The sequence below is a fragment of the Cyanistes caeruleus genome, chromosome 19 (genome assembly GCF_971803275.1).
Source record: "Cyanistes caeruleus chromosome 19, bCyaCae1.hap1.1, whole genome shotgun sequence".
In the NCBI taxonomy this organism is placed as follows: Eukaryota; Metazoa; Chordata; class Aves; order Passeriformes; family Paridae; genus Cyanistes; species Cyanistes caeruleus.
The window spans coordinates 10509535-10533569 of record NC_141719.1 but is presented as its reverse complement, the minus strand read 5'-3'; the positions used below and the strand labels follow the sequence as shown (position 1 = coordinate 10533569).

Sequence of the window (24035 nt, the reverse complement as noted above, 5' to 3'; positions counted from 1 at the left end):
GGCAGGGGCTGGGTTGCTGGGGACAGTGGGACAATCCATCCCCCTGCACACACTGTCACAGCAGCTGGTGGCTCCAGGAAGCCAAAATTCCATGTGTGGACACAATTCATCACCCACAAAGCCCAGAGAGGCTCTGGAATCCTCCGGAGAACGGGACAGGAACAGGGGGCTGTGCTCATCAAAATCCTAATCAGAATTCACCCAGACTCCCTTGATTTTCACAAACCCTGACCAGACCTGCACAATCTCCCATTTTTCACCTTTATTCCCCCAAATCCTAAGCAGGCTGCAGAAATGAAGCTCTTCTGGATGGAGAGGAATGGAACGTTTCCAGTTGGAAGGGACCTACACCTCAAACTGGCCCAAGCAGAGGATGTCCAGGGAACCCGTGCCAAGCAAGGCCTTCCCTGAGCTCCCAAAAATAAAATATTTCCATGTCAGAGAGCTTTAAAAAAAGGAAATGGGAACCATAATGGAAAAGATGAGGAATAAGGAGAAGAAATTTGAATGTTAACTAGAGGAAATGCGGCACAAGGAAGGTTCTGGCGGGGGAAGGAGCGGGAAGGACGGGGAGATGTCCCCAAGGAGGGCACGGCAGGGGGCTGAGCAGGTCATCGGTGTCACCAGGAGCCGTCGGTGGGTGCAGAGCTCGGCACAGCCCGCGTGTCCCGGAGGAAGGTGACGGGGAGCCCTTCCCCAGCACCCCCGGAGCCTTTGGCACGGGTGGGAGCGGCTCAGCCGCCCTCCAGCGCTCTCCTTCCCATGGCTGAGCACGCTGACCTTTCCCGGCGCTTCCCGGCTTTCCTGCTGGATGCGCTGGGAGCTGGGGGGAGGCGGCAGCCGAGCAGCCCCGGCCCCTTCCCCCTTCCCAGCACTCATCCAGCACCTCCTCACATGGATACCTCCGGGAGAGCTTGGACACAATCAGGACACGGGAATTTCAGCACAGGGACAGGCGGTGGGCGGCTGCAGTGTCCCCAGTGTGTGACAGCACGGAGTGATGGTGCCGGGGGGGTGACAGGCACAGTCCGGTCCTCCAAATCCCTGCAGAGACCGGGGGGCACTGCCAGGACCTCCAAGGTTTGGGTTGGGAAGGTTCGGTGCAGGTTCCTGCCACAATTCCAGGCAGGGGGTGAGGCGGTGCTGGCCGTGGGGTGCGGCTCTCGCATCGCCACCGCACCGCCCTTGTGTCACCGCTGTGTCACCACCGTGCCACCATTGCGGCCCCATTTTGTCACCCCTGCACTGCTGTGTTGGCACCAGTGTGCCACTGCTGTGTCGCCATTTCATCACCATGGTGTCACCGTTGTGTTGCCGTGGAGGACATGATCCTCCCTTTTCCATCCTCCTGTCCCTCTCCTGTCCTTCCATTCTTCTCCTGTCCTTCTCCCATCCCTCTTCTGTCCTTCTCCCATCCCTCTCCCATCTCTTTTCCATCCTTCTCCCGTCCCTCTCCCATCCTGCCCAGAGCGCCCCAGTTCACCCCAGTGTCCCCCACCCCGACGTGGCTGTTTTTCTCCCCTGATGCCCCAAATCCCGGTCCCTGTGGGGCTGCTCCATCCCGATCCCGAGCTCGGGAAGCAGAGGGCAGCTCCTGGAACAGCGTGTCCCGGTGTCCCGGGAAGGGCAGGCACACAGCGCTCCGTGCTCCCGCCTGTTCCCACCCCTCGGATAAAAGCGCTGCTCCTGGAATAAAGGATTTCAGAACCCGCTGTGCCTGTGTGGATAGAAACTCATTTGTTTAATAGGCAGCAGTTTGGCTTTGTCATGTTCATTTAGTTTTTAATGACGCACAGTTGTGCCAATATTGATTTTAGCTTATAGGGACTCAAAAAATTTACTATCTGGAATTATCTGAAATGTAGCTGTTTTATCCAGCGGGCAGCAAGAGGGATCTTTCCCAGCCTCGCTCCCAGCAAGGGGGTGGCAGGAATCAGCTGGGAAGGGCTCCGTGTCATCCCTGTCCCCATCTCACCCACGGTATAGCCGGGCTGGAGCTCATCCAGGGAAACTGAGGCACCGGCGCGGTTCCCCCAAGCCTTGCCTGTGAGGCTGTGCAGGGGATCTGCTCCAGCTGTCGGGTCTTTCCCCCTGTATCCCACAGGGATGTTTGCTGAGGGAAGGAATGTGCTGGGAGAGCGCTGCCAGGGCTGGGAGCTGCCCCCTCACCCCCCACCCAAACCCCGTCCTTCTCCAGTGCTCAACGAGCCAACAGCTCTCAGGGGTGACGAGAGACAGCAGATCCCATCCGTGGCCCCTTGGAAGCAGAATTCCTCAGTGGGAGCCGGCCAGAATCCATTTCCTGAGCGTCTCCGCCCTCCCTGAGGACGCACAGGGCGATGTTCGGGGTGCGGTGACCCCAGGAACAGCCGGGGCAGCAGAGCCGAGCTGGCTGGAGCAGCGAATCCAGCAGGATGGGGACCCTCCCCTCCCGCCTGGTGCCCCCACAGCCCGATCCCAACCCAGTTATGGGATCATTCACGCTGAGGTTTGGCTGCTGCTGACGAGATTGATTGAGGAGCTGGTAATTACAGGTCCCTAAAAGGCCCCTGGGGCTTTGTGGGAACACAAGTGGGGAAGGAAAAGACTGATTTTTATGGGGGACAGGTTTGGGGAGCCTGCCAGAGCCACGTGTCCCTCTCACCGTGTCCTCACTTGTGCCCACTCCCCTCCCAGGCAGAGATCTCTCCTCAGCCTGAGCTCGGTGTCATCCATTATGCAGCTCTGTAAATATATTATTTACTATTTCCCCGATTTTCACTCATTATTTATCACCTGCAGGATATTTAGCCCCCAGCCAGGATCCTGCCCTGCTGGCAGGGACAGGGCTCCCCCTTCCCTCTGCAGCAGAGGAGGGAGCGGGGAAAACGCTGGGATGGGGCTCCAGGTACCCCCTGAGCCCCGCTGGAGGATTTCAGCTGCGGGTGGGGTAAATCCCCTGCCTCAGAGCACAGCAGAGCTGGGATTGCCGGCTCTGTGCAGCTGCTCTGGGATGCCCACCCTGTGCCAGGCAGGGAAATGCTGGAGCTGGCCCTTCCCAGGAGGGATGAGCCACGAGTGATTGGGGGCTGACAAGGTGGGGCTTGGGCTCTGTTGCTTTTGAAGGGTTCTGCTGGCAGGAATCCCAAATTTTGGGGTGTGAGAAGTGCCCGGGGCTGCTGTGGGCACCCCCAGATCTGTGGGTGCTTTGGGTGGTGATGGAAAGGACAGGGAGAGCGAGAGCACATGGGACATCTCCTAAAAACTGATCTGGTGACTCCCCCAAGTCTTTTTGGGTGTGAATTGTCCAACAAAACCCGCTCTGCTCTGAGGTTTAGATGTGGGAATCAGGGATGGGGGTCACTGCAGACGCTCTGGCTGGGTTTGGGGGGGCTCTGGCACACCCAGCCTGGCCCTGGCTGCTGGGGGAGGGGGTCAGCAGTGCAAACCTCAGCTTCTGGAAGCATGTGATTAAGTGAGAATCTTGGATGCAGCCCCCAGCAAACCTGGCTGGTCCCCAGCTGCTCTTCCCGAGGAACGCTCGGAAGGTGGCCTTTAAATGTTAAGAAATCATGTTAAAATGAGCCAGAGCCTTAGTTTAAATTTTTAATCTCCTGATTTAAAAACTCAGCCTTGAGGTCTGGGCTGTTGGTGGGGGCTGGTGCTGCTGAGTGGGTGTCTCTGCGCTGGTGGTCCTGGGGTGTGGGGTCAGCTCTGAAAATGGGGTTGCCCCTTTGCCCTCCTGCTGCTGAGAGGAGCCAGCTTTTCCCGTGGCTCATCCTGGGGCTCCTCTCGACTCTTTGCAGCCTGTAGGAAAAGGAAAACCTGGTTTTGCAGGGCAGTGGAGGAGCATTTTGGGGGACTGGGGGTGTCCTGGTTCTGTTGTTCCAGTATTAAAAATTGTTTTCCCCCCAATACCCGCAGCCTCAAAGATGCTCTGGAGGATCTGGAGGAGGATTCCCGGAGCCCCCAGTTGGGGAAGGGAGGGTCTGGAACAGCAGGAATGGTGTTTGCCTCACCCTCAGCCCCTCTCACACCAGGATCCAGGTGAGAACCCCCAAAATCCTCTTTGGTTTGGGGGGGAGAGCCCCCCCCCCGAGGTGGGAGCAGCTCTGGCCATGCTGCCCTGAGCTCCTGGAGAGCCTCCCGCACTGTGGGGAGGAGGATAAAAGCTTTGGATGGAGCAAAGGCGCCTGCTCTGCCCGCCTCCCTGGCTGCTGGGATTTGTGCTCTCCACCTTCCGCGGAGGGGAAGGTGAGGAGCTGTCCCGGGGTGCTCAATTAGAGCGGCTTCAGAGCAGGAGAAGGAACTTCAATGCCAGCAGCGGGGTGGGTTTGGGAGCCCGCGGTGGTGCCGCCTGTGCCAAACCCTCGTGTTTGAAGGGGAGCCGAGGGTGGTGCCCGTGGTCCCCGCATCCACCCTGGAGGGGTGGCACCCTGAACCCCCCGTTCCAGTGGTTTGTGGGGTACTTAGGCCCCTCTGAGGGGCGCAGAGGGGTGGCAGCCGTGGGTGGGTCTCCCTGCAAAGCCTCTGGGCCTTCGTGGCTCGTTCCCAAAGCTCTCCGAGGAGAGAGCTGGATCCTGCTGGGGCAGTCCTGTCCCCAGTGCTGGTGATGCTGCTCAGCTCTCTGCCAGCTCAGAGCCCCCTCAGCACCCAGCACGGGCTTGATGGGGGCTTGAAAGAAAACCTTAATTGGTTTGAGATGCCCCAAGCAGCTGATGCTGGGACACAGCCCCAGGGCTGCGGAGAGGAGCAGCCCTGGCAGGAAGGAGAGGGCGCGCTCCTGGTGCCGCTCCTATCCTCGCTATTTTTTTATCTGATAAAAGATTTAAGATGTTTCTGTTCCCAGCCGGTTTGGAGGCTCCTTGCACAGCCAAGGGCAGCGTGGAGCCCTGCTTGATGCCCTTCAAGGAGAAGCAGCTTCAGCCCTGCCAAAAATGGGGCATTTGCCTGTGTGTGTCCTTCTCAGGGCCCAGGGAACGAGGCGGATGTGACTCAACCCAAGCTGCAGCTCTGAGGAGAAGGGACCTGTCCTAAGCCCAGGTTTGAAGAGAGCAGTTAAACAATTGCAGAGGCTGCTCTGGCCTGCAGCGCTACCCTGGATTGACTCTTCCAGCAGAGCTGATGCTTCTGGAGAGAAAAGCTTCTTTCAATCTTCATTACAAAAAAAGAAAAGTGTTAGGGAGCCTTGCTGCAGCCAGAGCTGTCCTCCCTGTTAGAAATGTGCTGGTCTGGATCGTTCTGGCTTCTCCTCCCGCCTGTGGGAGCTTGTTACCCTGCTGTCCGTGAGGCTGCCGAGCCTCCCGGATCCAATTTCTGTTCCCTGCGCCGGTGCTGACAGCCTGTGGTTACATCCACCTCCTCTCCCCTCTGCTAGCAGAGAAGGACTGAGCTCCTGGAGTCTCTCACTCGCAGGCAGCGCTTCCGACCTCTCCTTGCACTTCCCAGCCCTTTCCCAGCGCAGGGAGCGTGGATGCTGCTCTCCTGCTCAAGGCACAGGGATGCTGCTGGGAGTCAGTGCCTCCTCTGAGAAAGATGAGGGATGCTGAGGACAGCTGAAGCTCTTGGCTGTTGTCCTGCAGCCTCTGGATAATGCTGATGGTCCCCAAAGCTCCTGACAACCCAGCAAAGACTTTTACATTTCAAACAAAGCCTTGATCTTTTTTTGGAACTTGCCTTGGTTTCAGACAAGAGTTTTTAATTCAAGCCCAGCGCCGTATTTTGGGCTTGACTTTGATGCGCCCTCTTCAAGCAGGAGGCAAAATAACAGCGTTCACATCCGCAAATAGCCCCGGGGCGGGTTCCTGCTGCCCGCGGCTCCGCGGGGCCGGCCCCTCCTTGCCCGGGGCTCCGGCCGCAGCTCGGGGATGCGCAGCTGCCGGTGGGGGCTGGAGACCCCCGTGCAGGGGTCAGCGATGGAGAGAGGAACTCAAAAAGCCCTTTTAGAGAAGTCTTGGAGAGGCGGGAGCGGTGCGGTGCGGCCGGCGGTGGGCTGGGGGGATGTGCTGTCACCATTCCTGGTGTAATTAGAAGCGCTGCTGGCCCAGGCTGTAGGCTAAGCTGGGATTCTCAGTGCTGCTGGTGGTGGAGGGGGCCCAAACTCGTGGGAGAAGAAGAAATGCCCTGTGTGGGGCAGGGGTGACCCAGCAGTACGCGGAGGAAAGAGTGTCCTACCCGGGCATCACCTGGGATGTCCCCAGGGGCTCGGGGTGAGTGGCAATGCGGGGCCACCCGAGCCCGCTCTGATCCCTGGGATGTGCCAGCGTTGTAGGGAGCAGCTCCGGGCTCTTCCACACGCTCCTGGAGCCAGGTGTGGCGGTACCTGCTGGAACTTGCTCCTGCTTGGAGGGATTTGGGCAGAGGAGAGCTGGCACGGGGCACGCAGGGCTGCGAGGGGGGAGCACTGATGAGAGATCCAGACTCAATCAGTCTGGGTGACCGTGGGGAACCGGGTACCTGTGCAAGGGGGTAATAAACTACTCACAGCTCGGCAAGATTAATGGCAATAACCATAAATCAGTGCCGGCACCAGGGTCAGACCGGGATTTATGGCCCTGGAGACAGGAATTCCTGTTCTTCATGGAACAAAGATCCTGCAGGGGCCTGGGAGCGTGCTGGGTGTTATTGTGGCTGCAGCCTGTGTGTAGGTGCCTGGGGAACGGGTCTGAACCTCCGATGGGGGCTGAGCTCACCCCTGGCAGGGCTGCCTCTCCCTTTGCTTGTTGCAGCCGGCAGCGGGAAACACCTCCCCGAGGGGTGAGCCAGGATTGCTGCCTCCCACAGCACATTGATCCCGTCATCTCGGTTGAGAATGCCAGCCACGGAGCTGATTAATGCCGGGGTGGGCAAGAGCTGGGTTATTGTTCAGTCTCTCTTCAAGAGGTCGATGGGAAATTTGGCAGTAGCTCTCCAAATACGCAACGTGCACACAGGCGTTGTCCCCCCAAGGACTGTGCAGGATTTACACGTGAGTGTTACATTGCAGTGGAAATGCACACCGGGGCCCGGGCATTGTCACACGCGGCTCTGTCAATGCCTGTGGGAGAGCGTTCCCTCCGTCCCTGCCCTGGTGTGACCCCGAAGTGCCGGGGCTGGCTCCAGGCTAATCTGCTCATGCTTTCGTTTCACCCTGATCCTCGCAGGTCCCTTGGCTCAGAGGTGCCGTGTGCGCTCAGGAGGCTGATCCAGAATTCCGGATGGATATTTCCTCCTGTGCAGATGGTGCAGGTCCTTGGGTGTTAATGCTTGGTAGCAGCCGCTGAGCTGCTTTCCCCCACCTAATGCAAGGCACTGTGCTAGCAGAAAGCACAGACATCTTTGAAGGATGTGCGATCATGTTGGGAGCTCTGGGCTTGAGGAATTGCAGGATCAGGCCTGATGAGGTGGTGGGATGTCAGGGAGGTGCTGCTGGGTCATCTCTAGGGTTAAAGGTTTTGCTGGGTTTTGTTTGGTTTGTTTTTGTGGACCCTAAAACGTTTGCTTTGGTAATCCTGTGTCATTGAGTTCTGCCTTAGAGCTACCTGGGGGATGTGCTGTGTCCCCTTCGCAGGGGTCGAGCGCTGATGCTCTGAGTGCTGTCGGGGGCCCTGGGGCAGCGAGGGGTGGGTTAGGGTGGGAGCTGCAGACAGGAGCCGTTGTTTCCACAGCGGGGGCGCCGGGAGCGGGGGGGGACCCGCCCGCTCCGCACGAACCGGGGGCGGCCGGTGGGGACGCGCCCGCTCCCTCCGCGGCCGCTGGGTAGCGCTCGGGGCCGCGCCGTCTCCCCGCCTCCCCGGCTCGGGCTGCCCCCGGCTCCGCCGAGCCCCGCCGCCGCCGCTCACTCCGCCGCCGCACAGCGCAGGAGGAGCAGCAGCGGCCGGAGCGCCGAGAGGGGTCGGCGCGGCGCCGCCTGCCCACCCGCCGCGCACCTCCGGCGGCTACGAGCGGGACCCCGCGCCGCCGCCCGCCGCGGCCGCACTTTCCCCCATTCCCCGCTGGGGACGATCCCCGTCTCTGTCGCCCGGAGCCGCCTAAGGAGGGGATGTCCCTAGGCAAGAGCTGAGCGCTGGGGAGGGGCCGCCCCCCGCCCCCAAACTTTTCGCTTGGCCCCGGAGCGGCGGGGACCCGGCCCCCATGGAGCCCGGGCGGGCAGGAGGGGCCGGGGGCGCGGCGCCCTGCGCTTCCCGTCCCCTTCCCTGACGCGGGGCGCAGCGCTCGGGGAGGGGCTCGGCTGCCGGCTCCGCTCCGGATTTGGTGGTCCCGGCTCCGCACGTCCCCGGGGAAGCTGCCGATGGTGGGGAGCTGCCTGCGGACCGCCCCCAGCCCCACGAGGAGCCCTTCACCCCGGCGCCTTCTCCTGAGCAGCGCTGCTGCGGGGATCCCTGCGCCGGAGCCGCCCGGATTATAAAGTCGGGGAAGTTCTCCCCCCGCAACCCGCACCCCCAGCTTGTCTCGGCAGAGCCATGGCCCGGCTCCGGAGCTGGGGGCTGCTCTGCTTGGCCGTGCTCGCCCTGCACGGCCCCCCGGGAGCCGGCGCCCAAGGTAAGGGGATGCGGGGGGCGGCGGGAGATGGACCACGGAGAGATGGGGGGGTCCCCGCGCTGCACCCCTCAACCGAGCCTATTGCTACCCCGGGCTCGCTGTGCCAGCCGGGGGGCGGGAGCGAGGCGGCTCCGGAGCTCCTACCGGGGGAAGAGCAGCATCCGTGATATTCGCAAAGCCTCCCCGGAGCCAGGACTCGGGGCCCGCCGGTGCCCGGTGCAGCGCGGCGTCCGTGGTGATTCAGGGGGACGAGCAGCGTGGCTCTGCTCTGCCTCCCCCTTCCCCACAACTGCCCTCAGGCTGGGGATGGGGAGAACGTGTTGCTCTGAGCATGGGGTAGAGTCTGCTGGACCACCCTGGGGAGGGTGAGCAACCCCGAGGGGTGGGGGTCGCCCCTTCCCCCCCACCCCCCATTCCGGGTACCCCCCGTTGTACCACAAAACCCGGGGTGCAAGTTTGGGGGATTCCCAGGGAGCAGCTCATACCCTGATGTTGGTCCCGTCGACTTCCAGCCCCTGGTACAAACTGGCGGGGGGTTGAGGGAAGCCCCTGTGGGTGCCTGGGGCTCCCACTGCACCCCAAAAACCCTTGGGGGCTGCAGGGCTGCCGGGCAGGCTGAGCCCCTCTCTCCTCCTCGTCCTTTGGGCTCGGGCACAGCACAGGCTGCTTTTAGCTGCTCCGCTACTCCCCAGGGATATAAAAATAATTTGTGGCCTTTTGGGGTGCAGCTGGGGTTCAGAAAGGCCCGGGGGGACCCTGTGGTCCCCTTCCTGGCCCTGAGGGTGCCTGCGGGCCCAGAGAGGAGGCTCCCGGCTGGCAGAGCTGCAGCGCGGCTGCCTCCGTCCCTGTGCTTGGACTGAGCAGATCCAGACTGAAAACGGGGGGGGCACAGCTGAGAGCAGCGCCGGGGGTCCTCACCCACGACATTTCTTGCCCTTGTTTGTGGCAGCAAGCGGAGCCAGAAGTCCCTGTGCGCTCCCGTGCTCCTGCTCCCCCTGAGCCTCCCCCAGCACTGCTATAATTTCTCAGTAATTAAGTTCAGAACATAACATCTAAAGCGGCAGTATATTATCCGGGCAGGCCCTGTGTGGGGAGCTCTGAAGGTCTCTTTGATTGATTCACTCCCTTGCCGAGTTTCTCTTCTCCTGGCTGGCGTCTCCGGCTGGCGGGTCCCCTGCGATCCGTTTGTTCCCTGCCTGCGGGACGGGCTCCTGGGGCCACCCCATCTCCTTCCAGTTACCCGTGGGGGCTCCGGGGTCTCGCTGTGGGGTGGAAGGTGTGGGGCTGCCTGTACCCCAGCGCTCTGGAGGGGTGGGGAAGGGGTTTCGCTCCGCTCTCCTGGCGCAGGAGCCGAGCTTTGCGGCTCTGGCTCTCTGCGGCTCGTGTCACGTCCTCGCGGGCGCTGTGACATTGCTCGGTGCCCGGCCCCGGTGTGGCAGCGGCCACGAGCGAGCTGGAGGTGCCGGAGGGATCTCATTCCCAAAACCCGGCACGTGCCCGCCTCCCCTGCCGCGGGTGGCACTGGGGACGTGCCAGCGGTGTCACCTCCCGGCCGCCCTGCGCTGCGTCCCGTGGGGATGGACGGGGAGCGGGGCGATGGAGCTGGGAGCAGCCGGGCACAGGGCTCCGGTTTGTCCCCCTGCGGTGGGGCACGCAGAGCTGGCAGTGAGGGCCAGCAGCGCTTTGTGCCAGGGCTATTGATTCTGGCAGCCAAGGAAAATGGGATCAATCGGGAAGGGAAGGAGGAGGCGACGGCTCGAGACCTCCCCGGCCGGGGCGCGGGGGCTGCCCGGGCACGGGGTGAGGCACTTTCATCCCTCTGCTTGGTAAAAAAAAAATCAGCCCCTTGCTGCCCGTGCGAGAGAGGATGGAAGTTTAATTACAGCCCGTCTGCGCTGTGTAATTATTAATTACCCGTGGCAAAAAATAACTTATTGATTAGGGGCCTCGCGCTAATTACCCGGAGCCCAATGCGGAGCTGGGGGAAGGCTCAGCCGGCGGCGCTGCCCGGGTGGGAGCTGTCGCAGTGCGACCTGTGCCGGGCCCGGGGGCTGTGCCAGGGCTGGGGGCACGGGCAGCCCACCCCACCGGCCCCTTGGGCTGATGAACAAGGCAATCAAGGGCTCCCCAAGAGCTGGGGGGAGTCTGGGGTCCCTCCCAGCTCACTCTCTGTAGATTTTCTGACAGCCAGAGCTGCGCTTTCCCCACATCCCGTGCTGGGGGCACAGCCCGGGACCCCCCGTGCTCTCTAATGGGATTGAGGAGGCCGTGGCCAGTCCCAGGAGGGATTTGGGCAGCTTAAGGTTCCAGACGGGATTTGGGGCAGGGGCCTGCCGTGGGCAGCTTCCACCAAAGAGGCTTATTAGAGGTGGCAGCAGGGGAGTTCCAGCATCTTCTGTCCCCGTGCGTGGGGCCTGGGCACGTCTGCACACACAGTGGGTGGGAGGGGGGCGAGGACGAGCCCCTGCCCTTCCTGGGGACGCGATGCTGGTGCCAGCGCTTTGGAGATGGGAGCTGCTGGCTCCTCTGCGCTGGTGGCACCAGAGCAGGAGGGAACAGTGTCCCCATCCCTGCCCAGCGCTGCCACATTCACTGGTGGCCTCGCTCGAGGCTCCGGCTCAGGAAGGAGAGTGGCTTTTAGGGAGAGGAAGGGAAGATTAAAATTTGATGCTGCTTGGGAAGCCATTAGTGCCTGGGCACGGCGATGATGAAATTTTGATGACCTGATAACCGTAAGGGAGGGGGATCCGGTCCGGTCCCAGGCAGGCTGTGTCACTGTGCCTGTCCCCAAAGGTTTGGGGTGCCAGCTGAGGAGGAGAACAGGCGGGATGGGAGCTGCCCGTGGGATGGAAATGGGAGCTCGCACCCAGCTCCAGCTGCCGGCACTGGTGGGCAGGGAGAGCTGGCGGTGGCTGAGCAGCTCCTGGTGCCATCCGGGGACCAGGGTGAGTGACAATGTCGAGTGCTGCTCGTCCCTTAGTGACGGGGACTGGGCTGCGGTGGCATTTCCGCTCGGCAGGAGCTCACGCAGGAGCTCCAGGAGAGCGGGAAGGAGGGAGCAGGCGGATGCTTGGCTGCTCGAGAACCTGGGAAAACGCTGATCATTAAAGCGGGAGGAGGGAGGCCGGCGGGTGCCGTGACGGGAGGTCACTCCGCCACTCCACGAGCCGTGTCCTTGTCCCCAGCCTGTGCCTGTGGCTGCTGCCTGCCTGGGGACGAGCTCCAGCCACACACACATTACTGTAGGCCCTACACAAACTGCTTTGGGCGTGTGTTGGTGTTTGCAGCAGCAGCGCGGGCAGTGCCTGGGCTGAAAGGGCCCCGTGGGGCGGCTCCGTGTGGGAGCAGAACCCGCTGGGTGCTGGGCGGGTGGGGGAGCAGGGGGTGCCCTCCCCTCTGAGCCCCCCAAGCTCATTAACGAGTGGCTGGCGTGTGGCTGGGTGAGAAACGGCCGGGGAGAAATATGCTGCTGTCAGTGGTGATGTGATTGTGCTAACGAAGGGCGAGCTGAGCCCCCGCCGTGCCCGCGGTTGTGCCAGGGCTGGTGGCTCTGGTGCTCCACCCGTGCCCCTGGCACCGCGCCCTGGACTTGTAAAGCAGCTGAGGGGATGCAGCAGCCCTGGGGAGCTGGGGTGGCTCAGGGTGGTGGCACTGGGGTGTCCTGGAGCGTGGAGCTCCTGGAGCTGCTGGAAAGGACACGGGGTCAGGATCTCTCGGATGTGGTGGTGATGCCAAGGGACCACCCTCATCCCCACGGCCTCTGCTCTGGATGAGTTCCCCCCATCCACGGAGGCTCAGGATGTGTTCCCATCACTCTGCCTGGCCAGCAGGCAGGAATGTCTGGCAGCAGCTCCCTCCCTGCCGTGCTGGCCATGCTTGGCATCCCTCACACCGCCTTGGCATCCCTCAAATCCCCCTGGCATCCCTCACACCCCCTTGGCATCCCTCACACCCCCTTGGTATCCCTCACACCCCCCTGGCACTCCTCACACCCCCTTGGCACCACTCACTCACCCCCTGGCACCCCTCACACCCCCCTGGCACCCCTCACACCCCCTGGCACCCCTCACACCCCTTTTGGCACCCCTCACACCCCCCTGGCACCCCTCACACCCCCCTGGAACCCCTCACACCCCCCTGGCACCCCTCACACCCCTCACATGCTGGCTGTGCCGCTGGTCTGGGCACTGCCCTCAGCACCCTCTGTGGGTTTGGGGAATGGTTCTTGGGGGTGCCTTTCCCACCCCACTGCCAGCTTTGGGGGTACATCCTGCACCCCTCTCCCAGTGCTGCCTCCCCTTGCAGCCCCTCTCCCCAGCCCGACTCCCAGCACCTGCCTGTGCCCTGGGCACGCAGTGGCCCCCTTGGCGGCCCCTGCCCCACCCTCCCCTCGCCCCCAGCCCCGGGGGTGCAGGAATGCCTGCCTGGAAAGCCATGCCGGGCTCGGGTTGCCTGGGAACTGGGAAACCTGATCCCTGGGAACGGGGGCCGAGGGCAGGGGACATTCCCGGGCTGCAGCTGGTCCCCGGCCCCCTTTGTCTCTCGGCTCTGATGGGGCCCCCAGGAATGGAGGTTTGGGGCTCTCTGCTCGAGCAGGGCCATCCCTGGGGACACTGCCTGGATGTCTGCTCTGGGGTGTCACCTTCCCGTGTGAATCGGTGTCACCACCATGGGCTGGGGAAGGGCACCAAGGCCAGGTTGGACAGGGCTTGGAGGAACCTGGTCTATGGAAAGTGTCCCTGCTCGTGGCAGGGGTGGGACAAGATGAGCTTGATGCCCCTTCCAGCCCAATCCATTCCACGAGTCTCTGAATCCCAGGATCAGCTGCTGCTGCTGCGTGCCAGCAGCTGGGCATCCCGGCTGGCCGCAGGGATGGCACGGTGGCCATTCCAGGAATGCTGGGGTCCCCTGTGCTCCCTGCCAGCCGTCCCTGTCCCCACCACCCACCCTGACAGCCGGCAGCTCCTGAGCGTGCCGGGAGCTTCCCTCCAGCCTGGGAAACTGAGGCACAGGGCGGGGACGGTGGGAAGGGGACGATGGGGCTGGCTGGTGTCCTGCTGCCTGCTGGAGCTGGGTGCAGCAGGAAGGGGACCCAGGCACACGGGAGCTGCTCCTTTGGCTCCCATCCCTCCCTCCCTGTCCCTGCCGAGGGCCCGGGCGTAGGGAAGCCTTGCTGAGTTTGACCATTAACAGAAGAAGCCGCTGAGCTAATTTTAGCGCCGGTAGCTAATTGCTTTCTGCACTGCTGGCTGAGCCCACAACCTGCGAGTCCTCGGCTGTAACCTTGAGCCCTCCCGGCTCCGTGCACCGGGGTCCTGTCAGGGCAGGGAGCTTGATGGGGTTCTGGGGGATCTCTGGGACATTGGGGTGTACAAAGCTGGGAGGGGTTGGGGTGCCTGGCAGGGCCCTGCTGCCCATAGCTTGGAGCGCTGTCCCTCGTGCCTTGTGTGGAACAGGGACATGTGATGTGGGAGGATTCTGGCTGAGACCACCCAGTGCTGGGTCTCCTTCAGCCTCATGAAGGGAAATGCTGGGTTTGGACCCCCTTAACTGGGAATTGCTGGACCCAGAGAGCATTTCCCCAGGGCAAGAGGCAGGCTGGGGATGCACCTGCTCCCCGCTCCTGGCTGCAGGGATGGAGGAGTTCTTCCCGGGATGGCCAGAGGCACCTGTCCCCCTGTCCCCATCCTGCACATCCCCAGCTCATTGACTGGAACCTGGGGCACGGGCTGGGAGTCTCTGGGGACATTTGTGTTCCTTTGGGAGCCCGTGTGCCCCTGCAGGGAACAATCGAGTGCTGGGTGCTGCTGGTGGCTGCCCCCATGGATCTCTGCAGGGTGGGACCCTCGGTGCTTCCCCTCCTCCTCCTCGCCTGGGCTTATCAGGGGTCAGGCTCTGAGCTCGGAGGGAGGTGACGAGGTCCTGCCTGGGTCTGGCATCCCCAGTCCATGAAGGACTGTCTGGGAACGGAGCGGGATGTGGCCACGAGGCCAGCTCCTGGCCCAGCATGAGGCTGGGATGGATGGAGGGATGGAGGGATGGATGGATGGATGGATGGATGGATGGATGGATGGATGGATGGATGATGGATGAATGAATGGATGGATGGATGGATGGATGGATGGATGATGGATGGATGGATGGATGGATGGATGGATGATGGATGATGGATGGATGATGGATGGATGGATGGATGGATGGATGGATGGATGGATGATGGATGGATGGATGGACATATGGATGGATGGAGGGGGCTGGGACTGGCTGACACAAAAGCTCTGGTTTCAGCACCCCGCCTCCTGCATGCCTGAAAAACAGCTGATGGCCGTGCCGGGGATGAAATGGGATTAGCTGCTGCTCCAAAGGGAGCGCGTCCTGCCCAGCCGGACAATGCTCCCGCTGTGCCCCGCATCCCTCCACAGCCCTGCCCAGAGGGGCTCGGCGCTGTCCCCTACCCTGGCTGTCCCCGAGGGGACCTTCCAACCCTCCCGTGCTCCAGCACCGGGTGCTGCACAGACTCCCGGGGGTGCCGGAGAGCCCGGGGTGGAGCTGGGTGCTGCTTCCAGCCCCGAGCAGCTCCCAGCCGAGCTGTTGGGGCGGCCGGAGCTCGGAGCTGTCCCTCCCCAGCGGGCACTGGGTGCCCCGCAGGGAAAGGGAGAAGAGAAGCTCGCTGTGGGAAGGTGCTTGGCAGGGTGGGCCCCTCTGCCCTGCCCCCCCGGTGGGTGCCGGGGGACCCGCGGGGTGTCCCGGGGCTGCCCCAGCTGCGGCGCTGCCGGGGCGTGCGGTGCCGCGCTCGCTGGAGCGAGCTGATGCTCATTTTGATAATGAGTTCTCAATGCATTCGCAAACTAATAAAATCAACTCATTAGGGTGGGATGTTTAATTCCGAGCTCTGCCGCCGTTGGGAGAGCCCTCCCCGCCGGCTGAGCACCTGGAAGCGCTCGGCACCGGCCCTGGCGGGGAGGGAGAGGATGGGTGCCTTCATCGCCTCCTTCTCTCCGCTTTCCTCGCTGGCTGGGCGGGCGGAGGGGCTGTGCAGGGCGGTGGAAGCAAAACGCGTGCGGGGAGCAGGGTACGGAGCTGCCGGAGCCCTTCCCCCGGGCCGCCGGGGGAGTCTCGCTCGCTTGGCTTCTCCCCATAAGCTTCACGTCAGGCTGGAATCGCTGGCGCGGCGTTGGCTGGAAAAGCCCCTCTGGCTGGGAGAGCCACAAGTGTGTGAATAAATGCGATGACCAGAGTTTGCTGCGCTGCCCTGGAAATTGAGGGCTGTCTGCGGGGCGGGGGGAATGCCAGGCTGCCTGTTCTCCCCCCATTCGCCAACAGGGCTGTCTGGGAGGGAAAAGCTTCGGAAAAAAAAAAGCTTTTCCAAGGAAAACTCATGTTCGCTGTCATGCTACAGCTATTTCTGTTTTAAGTGAGCAATGCAATGACTAATTAATACTTAGGGAAAAGGATGTCTGGGCAACACCCCAGTAAATGGGCGAGTGCCCGGTGCCCGCTGGCTCGGGGCCGTGCCGGGGGAGGGGGGCTCCGGCCCCCAGCGCCTTCATCCCGCCTGGCACGGGCACGGTGGGAGCTGGCACAGCCTTTTCCATCCCCCGGGGCTGGCGACTCGATTGCGTCAGTGCCCTGGGAAGGGCTGAGTGGGGTTTTTCTTGTGGTTTCTCTCTTCTATTTTTCTTTTCCCCGCCTCGTTGGGATTCTCGGGGCGAGTCTGGGAAGCGGCTGTTTGTGTTTGTCTGTCCGTCTGCTGAGCATCCTGCGGGGCCAGGGAAGGTGGGACACGGCTGTCCCTGGCAGGAGGGACATCCCGGGTGTAGCCATGGCTCCCGCAGGGCAGGCCTGTCGTGGCTTTGCTTTCCTGGCCGCTGTGACCCGGCAGTTTCCACAGCGCAGGGTTGTGGTGTCCTTCCAGGAATTCCTCGAGGATCCGCTCAGCGCGTTCCGCGGGGCCAAACCCAGCCCTGAGCTGCGCTGCCCGGGGCTCGTGTGTCACTCGGTGGGGTGGGTGACAGGGGACATCCCCTGGGGTCCGGCCTCTTGGGACCTCCACCTCGCTTGGCAGCTGGGTGTGGAGCCTGCTCCTGCCCAATCCATGTGGGGAAAGCTGGGAAAGGCTGGGAAGGGCTGAAGTGGAGGGCGGGGGATGCACTTTGACCCCCTCTCCTGCCCGGGGAGCGTCCGGCTGCGGGGGTCTCGAGGAGATGTCCATCGGTCCTTCCCTTCCTCAGTGCTTTGGAGCCTCTCCCGGGAAAATCAGCCGCAGGATCCGGCCCCTCTAATAGCGTTGAGTCACTCTCCGGGTGTCCGTGACTCACAGCAGTGACCCAGATACGGCGGAGCTGCGTAATCGCGGGCTTCGGAGGATTTCTGCCGTCGGAAGGAGTTTGCTGGGGAAGGAATTTTGTCCAGAGCTCGTTAAACATCCCCAGCCTGGATCGGGGCTGTGTCCTGCTGGGGGGACAGGCTCAGCGGGACAATGTCTGTCCGTGCCACCCGCAGCAGCTCTGGGGATGTCCCTTGGCCTGAGGCTCCTGTCCCTTGACCCCCAGGATCATCCCTTTGCATCCCTTCCAGCTCCTGGCAGCTCCACGCGTTTGGGTTTGGAGCTCTGGGGCCAAGGTTGGGATCAGACTCCGGGGTCCGTGGGGGCTGCCCGGTGCCTCGGAGCACAAAGCTCTTCTTGTGGCTCCCCGAGCTCGGGGCTGGGCAGGCACAAGGCGGCCGTGTGTGTGTGGGACTGTTTGGGGTTTCCCGGGAGGGAAATGTTGGTTTTTCCAGCGGCAGGGATGGGCAGGCACACAGCCCCGCTCTGTTCCCAGCCCTGGGGCTCAATAAATCCCTGTTTCCCGGCCAGGGCTGGTGTTTCTCCATTGGCTCCGGGAACATTTCAAATCTCACCTTACCCACGCTGTCACCGGGGTGCACCTGGCTGTGTCCCCAGTGCCGCAGGGATGGGGACTGGGGGCTGTCCTGGGCTGGGGACCGTGGAATGCTGAGGGGATGATGCTGGCACGGCCCTGGCTCTGCTGCAGCGGGCAGAGGAGGGTCTGCCACCAGGTTTGGGACCCCTGATGGCCGGGGACGTGGGCTGGGAGCTGCTGAGGCTGGGGAAGGGATCGCCAGGACAACACTGCAGGGAAAGGTGACCCCATCTCCAGCTCCGCTGCTGGGAGAAGGGAGATCCTGAGTTCCCTCTTGTCCCAGGGGAGCCGGGCTCGCCCCTCCCCGTGTCCCCCGTCCCTGGAGGGGCTCACCCGGCCATGGTGAGGCTGCCCATGGCCCGCTGAGCCCGCCAAGAGCCCCGGCTGTGGAAGAGGAGATTGTTATGGAGCCATCCTGCTTTTAATTAACAAATTAAAATCCTAGTTAACAATCCAGCCCCAGGGCTGTTGGAGGCTGGGAGAAGCTGGAGCGTTTGTTATGGAAACAGCAGTTAATTAACAAATAAATAAATAAGTATGGGCCTGGAGACAGATGTGGGAGGAGGAAGGGGAGATGGCAGCGGGGTCGGGGTGTCCCACCGGCCTGGCCCGGCGGGATGCAGTGAGGGAGGAGGACATCCATCCATCCATCCATCCATCCATCCGTCCGTCCGTCCGTCCGTTTGTCCTGGGGGGCTGCCACGGTCCGGGTGGGCGTTGCCAGCTCCATTCAGAGCCACCGAGAGCAGGGGGCTCGTGCCGGCAGTGCCAGGACAGATCCGGCCACATTCCACGCCAGGGCCGGCTTGGCTGGCCTTGGGGCTCCCGGTCTCTGCCTGGGCTTTTCCTGAGCTCCAGGAATCACCCCCCGCCCACCCCCGGCCTCTACCCCCACCCTGACACCCAGCAAGTGCCACAACAGATCTGCAGCAGAGATGGATGAGGTGTGACACCGGCAAAAGTGCTGCGCAGCCCGCAGGTGACACCAGCGCCGCGCTGGGGAGCGCAGGAGGAGGGGACAGGGCTGGGGGGCAGAGCTGGGGGGCAGAGCTCGGGGACAGAGCTCGGGGGCTGCTCCCACATCCCTCTGCTGGCACTGCCGTGGTCCCCGTTGGTGTCACCTCTGCCCCGGCTGTGTGGAGTGCCGGGCGCTGCCAGGGAGGGGGTGCTGAGGCCGTGCCCCCCCCGGCCGTGCCCTGCAGTGGTCAGCTCGGATTAGGCACGGGGATGTCACCGGGAGCCCCGAGCGGTGTCTGCTGCCAGCGGGGATTGTCGCCAGGGGTGGCTGCTGGGTGCTGATGGGACCCTGCGGGGGTTTGGGGTCACTGTGCTGCTCCCCGAGGCGCTGCGGGGTCACCTGGAGCTCTCAGGGGTGGCTGAGAGGGTCACCCTGGGGACACGACCCCTCTGCCAGCCCACAGCGGGGCCCTGCAGGGTTTTTGCGGGGTGAGGAACAGGCAGAGCCCACGTCCCTCCTGCGGCTTCACCTTCCCAGAGGCTTAAGGGAAGGAAATCAGTTTAAGCTCCAGCTCTGCAAATCCTGCGGTGTCACACGGGCAGGAGCCGTGCTCCGCTGAGCAGCTCCTCCAGGTCTGCATCTCCCTCAGCCTCCCCGTTAATCCAGTTGCCACACCTCTGCAATCGGCTTACGGCATGTAGGGAACCCCAAATCCCCTCGGAGGGAGGCGCAGGGAGCGGGGCTGGAGCTCGGGGCTCTGCCAGGTGGGAACGCCAGGTCCAGCTCCCCTCCTTGGCCAGTCCCCACATGTCCTTGCACCTTCTATGGGAGGTGTCCCCACGTCCCCAGAGCTGGCCATGACCCAAAAAACCTTTCCCCCGTGTCAGGGAATGGCTAAAGCAGCTGCACAAGAGAGCAGGGGGTGGATGGGGATGAGCTGCCCATCTCCAGCCGTGTCCCCCTAGCCGGGCAGGAGCTGTGCCCGTGGCCAGCAGCCCCCTGGTGCCTCCCGTGCCCCTTCCCCACGCCAGAGCAGCAGCTCCCGGTGCTGTGGGCAGCTCGGTGAGGCATCGGAGCAAGGACAGATGTGATCCGGCAGCGAGGGCATGGCAGGGCACGGCTGGAGGGCGCGGGGTGCCAGCCCCTGGAGCCCCCCGGCTCTTCCCTCCTGCCATGGGCAGGACGGGCACAGCGCCTGGCACCGCTCCGGGCTCTGCTGCTGGAGGGACGGGAGAGGCTCCTGCATTCCCTGCTCCACAAGGGCGCTTTTATCCCTGTGGTCCCGGTGGGATTGGAGCCGGGCAAGGGGAGTTGTCCAGGCTGCTCTGACTCGGCTGAAAACCCCCTCAGCTCCTTTTTGGGGGCTCCCACTGCCGCTCTCGGTGTCTCCTGGGCCGTGGTGCTGCGGGGGGACCCCAGCCCGAGCCCCCCGTGCCCATCTCAGGGGGCAGGGCCGCCTCTGGCGAGAAGGAAAATCACGTCCAGCAGTGTTTTCTTCATGGCAAAGGGGAGGGATGGAATCAGCAGCCCCAGAAGCTGCGGGGCACCGTGTCCGTGGCCCTGTCTCTGCTGTCTGGGAATTCTGAGGGATTCGGGAGCTGACATCTCAGAGGAAGGGCTGGGGAGAAGGAAAACCTGGTGGGACGGGGATGGGGGACCGGAGGAGTGGCGATCTCCAATGTTCTGCGGAGACCGGAGCACCGCGAGCTCACCTCTCCGGGGATTGACCCCCAAAAAGCCGCGCCAGGGCCCCGCTGCCTTCCCACACCCCCAGCTCCGGCAGGAGGACTTCCCACCACGGCTCTCGCCACCTCGGAGCGCAGAACCCCTCCTAAATAATTCAGGAAGGCGAGTGCCGTCCGCAGGGGCTGCGGATAAACGCGGTAAATGGCTGAGAAATGGAGCGTGTCCTCCGGGAGCCACCTCCGCGCAGGGTGGCCGGGCCCCTCTCCTCCCTCCCGGCCCAGGTGGGGACTCCGGGCCCGCACAGGTACCCGAGCCGGGGAGGAGGGGACGGAGCAGAGCTGCCAAGGCCACTGGAGCATTGGGAATTGCATTTCACGGCTGGGCAAGCTGGGATACCAAGCCGGCCCCGCGCGCCGGGCGCTTGCAGAGGAGATAAGATTTGATTAAGAAGGCTGCTATTAATTTATGGCAAGTACACTCACGGCAGTGGAGAGGTTGCTTTTAATTAATAGCCAGAAGGAGAGTTTTAAAGCTCTTGGTCTCAGCTGGGGGAGAAGGGAGGGAGGGGAAAGCAGGGAAGGAAGGGAACAAAGTAAGTTGGGAGGATTAATGGTCACATCTGCAATTATAAGTCTTTTTCTCAGTAAAAAGGGCAAAAAAACCCGCATCAAAAGACACGCCGTGGGTGGGGGTGTGCGGGGCAGCCGGGCTGATCCCTGGGGATGAGATGGGTGGGACTGTGCCGGGTGCCTTTGGCACCGCTCTGTGTGGGCAGAGGCGCTGCCCTGTGGCACCAACCCAGCCTGGGGGGACAGCGAGGGCCGGCTGGGTGTCCCTGTGCTCCTCCAGGGCCAGCTGGGTGTCCCTGTGCTCCTCCAGGGCCAGCTGGGTGTCCCTGTGCTCCTCCAGGGCCAGCTGGGTGTCCCTGTGCTCCTCCAGGGCTGGCTGGGTGTCCCTGCACTGCTCCAGGGCCAGCTGGGTGTCCCTGCACTGCTCCAGGGCCAGCTGGGTGTCCCTGCACTGCTCCAGGGCCAGCTGGGTGTCCCTGTGCTCCTCCAGGGCCAGCTGGGTGTCCCTGTGCTGCTCCAGGGCCAGCTCTGCTGGGATCAGGACCGAGGGCTGATGCTGGGATGGATCCCATGGAAGAAATTATTTATTGTGAGGGTGGGCAGGCCCTGGCACAGGTGCCCAGAGCAGCTGGGGCTGCCCCTGGATCTCTGGCAGTGCCAGGCTGGACACTGGGGCTTGGAGCAGCCTGGGACAGTGGGAGGTGTCCCTGCCCATGGATGGGGTGGGACCGGATGGATTCTGAGGACATCCTCAACCCAAACCACTCCGGGATTCGGCGACTCCGTGACTTTGGCCGTGGTGCTGATGACACGAGGAGGACGGAGCCGTCCTGCCCCGCTGCCACCGCTATGGGACCCCCGGGGAGGCTGCAGGGTGCGGTTCACGCTGCTCTGCACCTGCCCAGACGGTGGGAGGAGGGCGAGCAGGACCCAGTCGAGGTTCCCAAACCACTCTGACTCATTCTCGGCTTCATCCTTGGCACCCCCAGCCCGAGCCTTGCCCCTCGGTGCCCTCCTGGCAGCAGCGTCGCGCTCGGCGGCTCCCCAGGTGCCGGCAGCGCTCTGCATTTCAATTCCGTGTTTGCTTTTTATTAAGGGGATGGAGCCGTGTCTCAGGAATGCTAATGGCTCCGGCAGCGGCGGGGAGAGCCGCTAATCCCCCCGCACCTGCCTCCCGCCACCGGGGACGGCGACAGGGCCTCACCTGGGGACACCGGGAGCAGCTGGGGCCGCGCTCCGCGCCCCTGGGGACGTGGCGGTGGCTCCGTGCCCTTGGGGACACGGCTGCCACTGAATTGACCTGCTGGCTTTACCTGCGTCCGCTGAAAAAAATTGATGTTTCCCCACCTGGCTATCCCACAAAGCCGGGAGTGGGACTTGGCCGAGCTGCTCGGGCAGGGTTTCACCTGTCCCCAGGGCCACCGTGTCCCCATCACCCCTCGGATGGCCAGGATGGGTCCCCTGGGGCCGCCTCTCCACAGCTGAGGCTGTGACCTCACCGGGGCGCTCAGGGACACCCCTGGGTGCTGTTTTTGGGGGACCCTGCTGGTTTTTTCCCCCCCTGCCCAGATGTGGGGAGGCAGCTCTGGGGAACCGCACCATGAATATGTTCCACAAATGAATAATAAAAACAAAGGAAAATTACCCTCTTATTGAAACTCGTTTTATGAATAAAACAATTATTCTGGTAATTGAAAAAATGTGTCGTTAAATTAAATGCAGTGGTTCCTATTAAAATTTTAGTGGATTTCTTCTTCTCCTCTGTTTCTTTTTCCCCCTTTTTCCTTGCCTCCCTCCCTCCTGCCTCCGCTGGCGGCTAAAGGCTGGTAATTATAGCGGAGGGTTTCGCTTTCTCTTTATTGTTTTTTAATCTCTTCGTGCTGCGGAGCCAGCGAGAGCCTGATGCCGAGGAGATTTAGCTCCATCTCCCCGTGCTGGGGGGGCCGGGGTGGGAGCAGTGCCAGGCGGCCGTGCCACCGCTCCTGGAGGGTTGGCATCTTCCTTCCCGGGCTGGCATCCTCCTTTGCAGCCTCCGTTTTGGGTGGGGATGGGATGGGGGAGCCCTGGGAGGCTGTGGGGGGAGCAGGGACATGGCTGTGTCCCCTCTCTGTGGTCCAGGCGGGGTGTGGGCGCTTCCCAGAGCTGCACCAGCCGCGTCCTGGTGGGGCCAAAGAGGGGTTGTTGGGAAGGAGGAAGAGGATGGAGTTGTTTTCCCCGAGGTCCCTGGTGCTGGTTGGGCTCTGTCGGGTGCGTGAAGCTGGGCTGGGTTCCGGACATCCCCCGGATCCCCGTCCCTTGGCATTCCTGAATCCCGGTAATCAGCAGGAGCTGGGCTGCCGGTGGCTGAGCTGGGCGGGGATGGAGTCACTCCTGTCCCTTAGGGCTGGTGGCACCGTGCTGAGCACAAGCAGGGATGGGCACCGTGCTGTCCCCTGGATGGCGGTGCCAGGCAGGACCCGGCTGTCCCCTGGTGTCCCCAATTCGGCTGTGGGCTTGGATCTCGTGCCCTCATCCCCATCTCGCCTCTGAGAGCGAAGGGAAAAGGAGGGGGCTGCCCCTGCGTGCCCCCCACCCCCCTGCCAGCAGCTGCCAGGCACAGCCGTGCCCTTGGCAGCCATTCCGGGATTCCTCCAGGCTTAAACCTGCCCGTCCTTTCCCATCAAGAGGGATTTGGAGCCGGGGAGAGGGGAGGTTAGTTCCCAGCTCGCCCATTAGGGCCGGGAATTAGGATCCATTAGGGCTCTTTGGGGAGCCCTGCCCTACATCCGAGCCCGCTCCGGCTCTAATGCCCCGCCGGCCCTGATGTAACTAAAGTGCCGCGGCCAAGATCCTGATCCCATTAGGCGGGATTAGTGCCGTGCCAAGGCCTGGCATTAGGTTGTCACCGGCAGGGACAGTCCCTGTCGCTGTCCCCCTTCCCTTTTCGCAGCCTTTGGAATCGCATCCGGCAGCTCAGCTCAGCCCCGGGGTCAGCGGTGAGGGCAGGCTGGGGACAGAGGGGCTTGGTGGCACTTTCGCTTGTGGAGGGGACACTGGTGACACGGCCCGGAGTGGCAGGGGGTGGCACAGGAGCTCCGCCGTGTCCCGTGCCGCCGGCAGATGTGCAGATGTTCCCGGAGACGCCCCTCGCTGCCGCCTGTGTTTGGAAAGTGATGAATTTCTGCACCAACTAATTAGCCTCTAATTAGCAAGTGGAGTGTAAACAGTCACAACAGATGGGGGAGAGGCGGAATGAGCGGTAATGACCCTTCGTTCGCGGGGGGACCAGGCTGGCATCCACCGGGAACCCTCCCCCTGGGCGCGGGGACTAGCAGCTCACACCCATGGGAGCTCCATGGAATTGGATTTGGTGCTGCCAGGGCCTGTCAGGGATGGTGGGAGAGCGCAGCTGTCCCCAGG

The 24035-nt window shown here is 63.0% G+C and overlaps 1 protein-coding gene across 2 annotated transcripts in view; it reads left to right on the top strand.

Moving 5' to 3' along the window:
* The first annotated feature begins 8328 nt into the window (after nucleotides 1-8328).
* The window catches only part of SDK2 (sidekick cell adhesion molecule 2), a 45340-nt gene continuing 29633 nt past the window's right edge, over nucleotides 8329-24035 (top strand). For both annotated transcript variants that reach the window (XM_086857053.1, XM_086857052.1), the window contains exon 1: nucleotides 8329-8499. In XM_086857053.1, coding sequence (XP_086713179.1) covers nucleotides 8421-8499 — 79 coding nt within the window. In that variant the 5' untranslated portion in view covers nucleotides 8329-8420. The remainder of the gene's footprint in view (nucleotides 8500-24035) is intronic.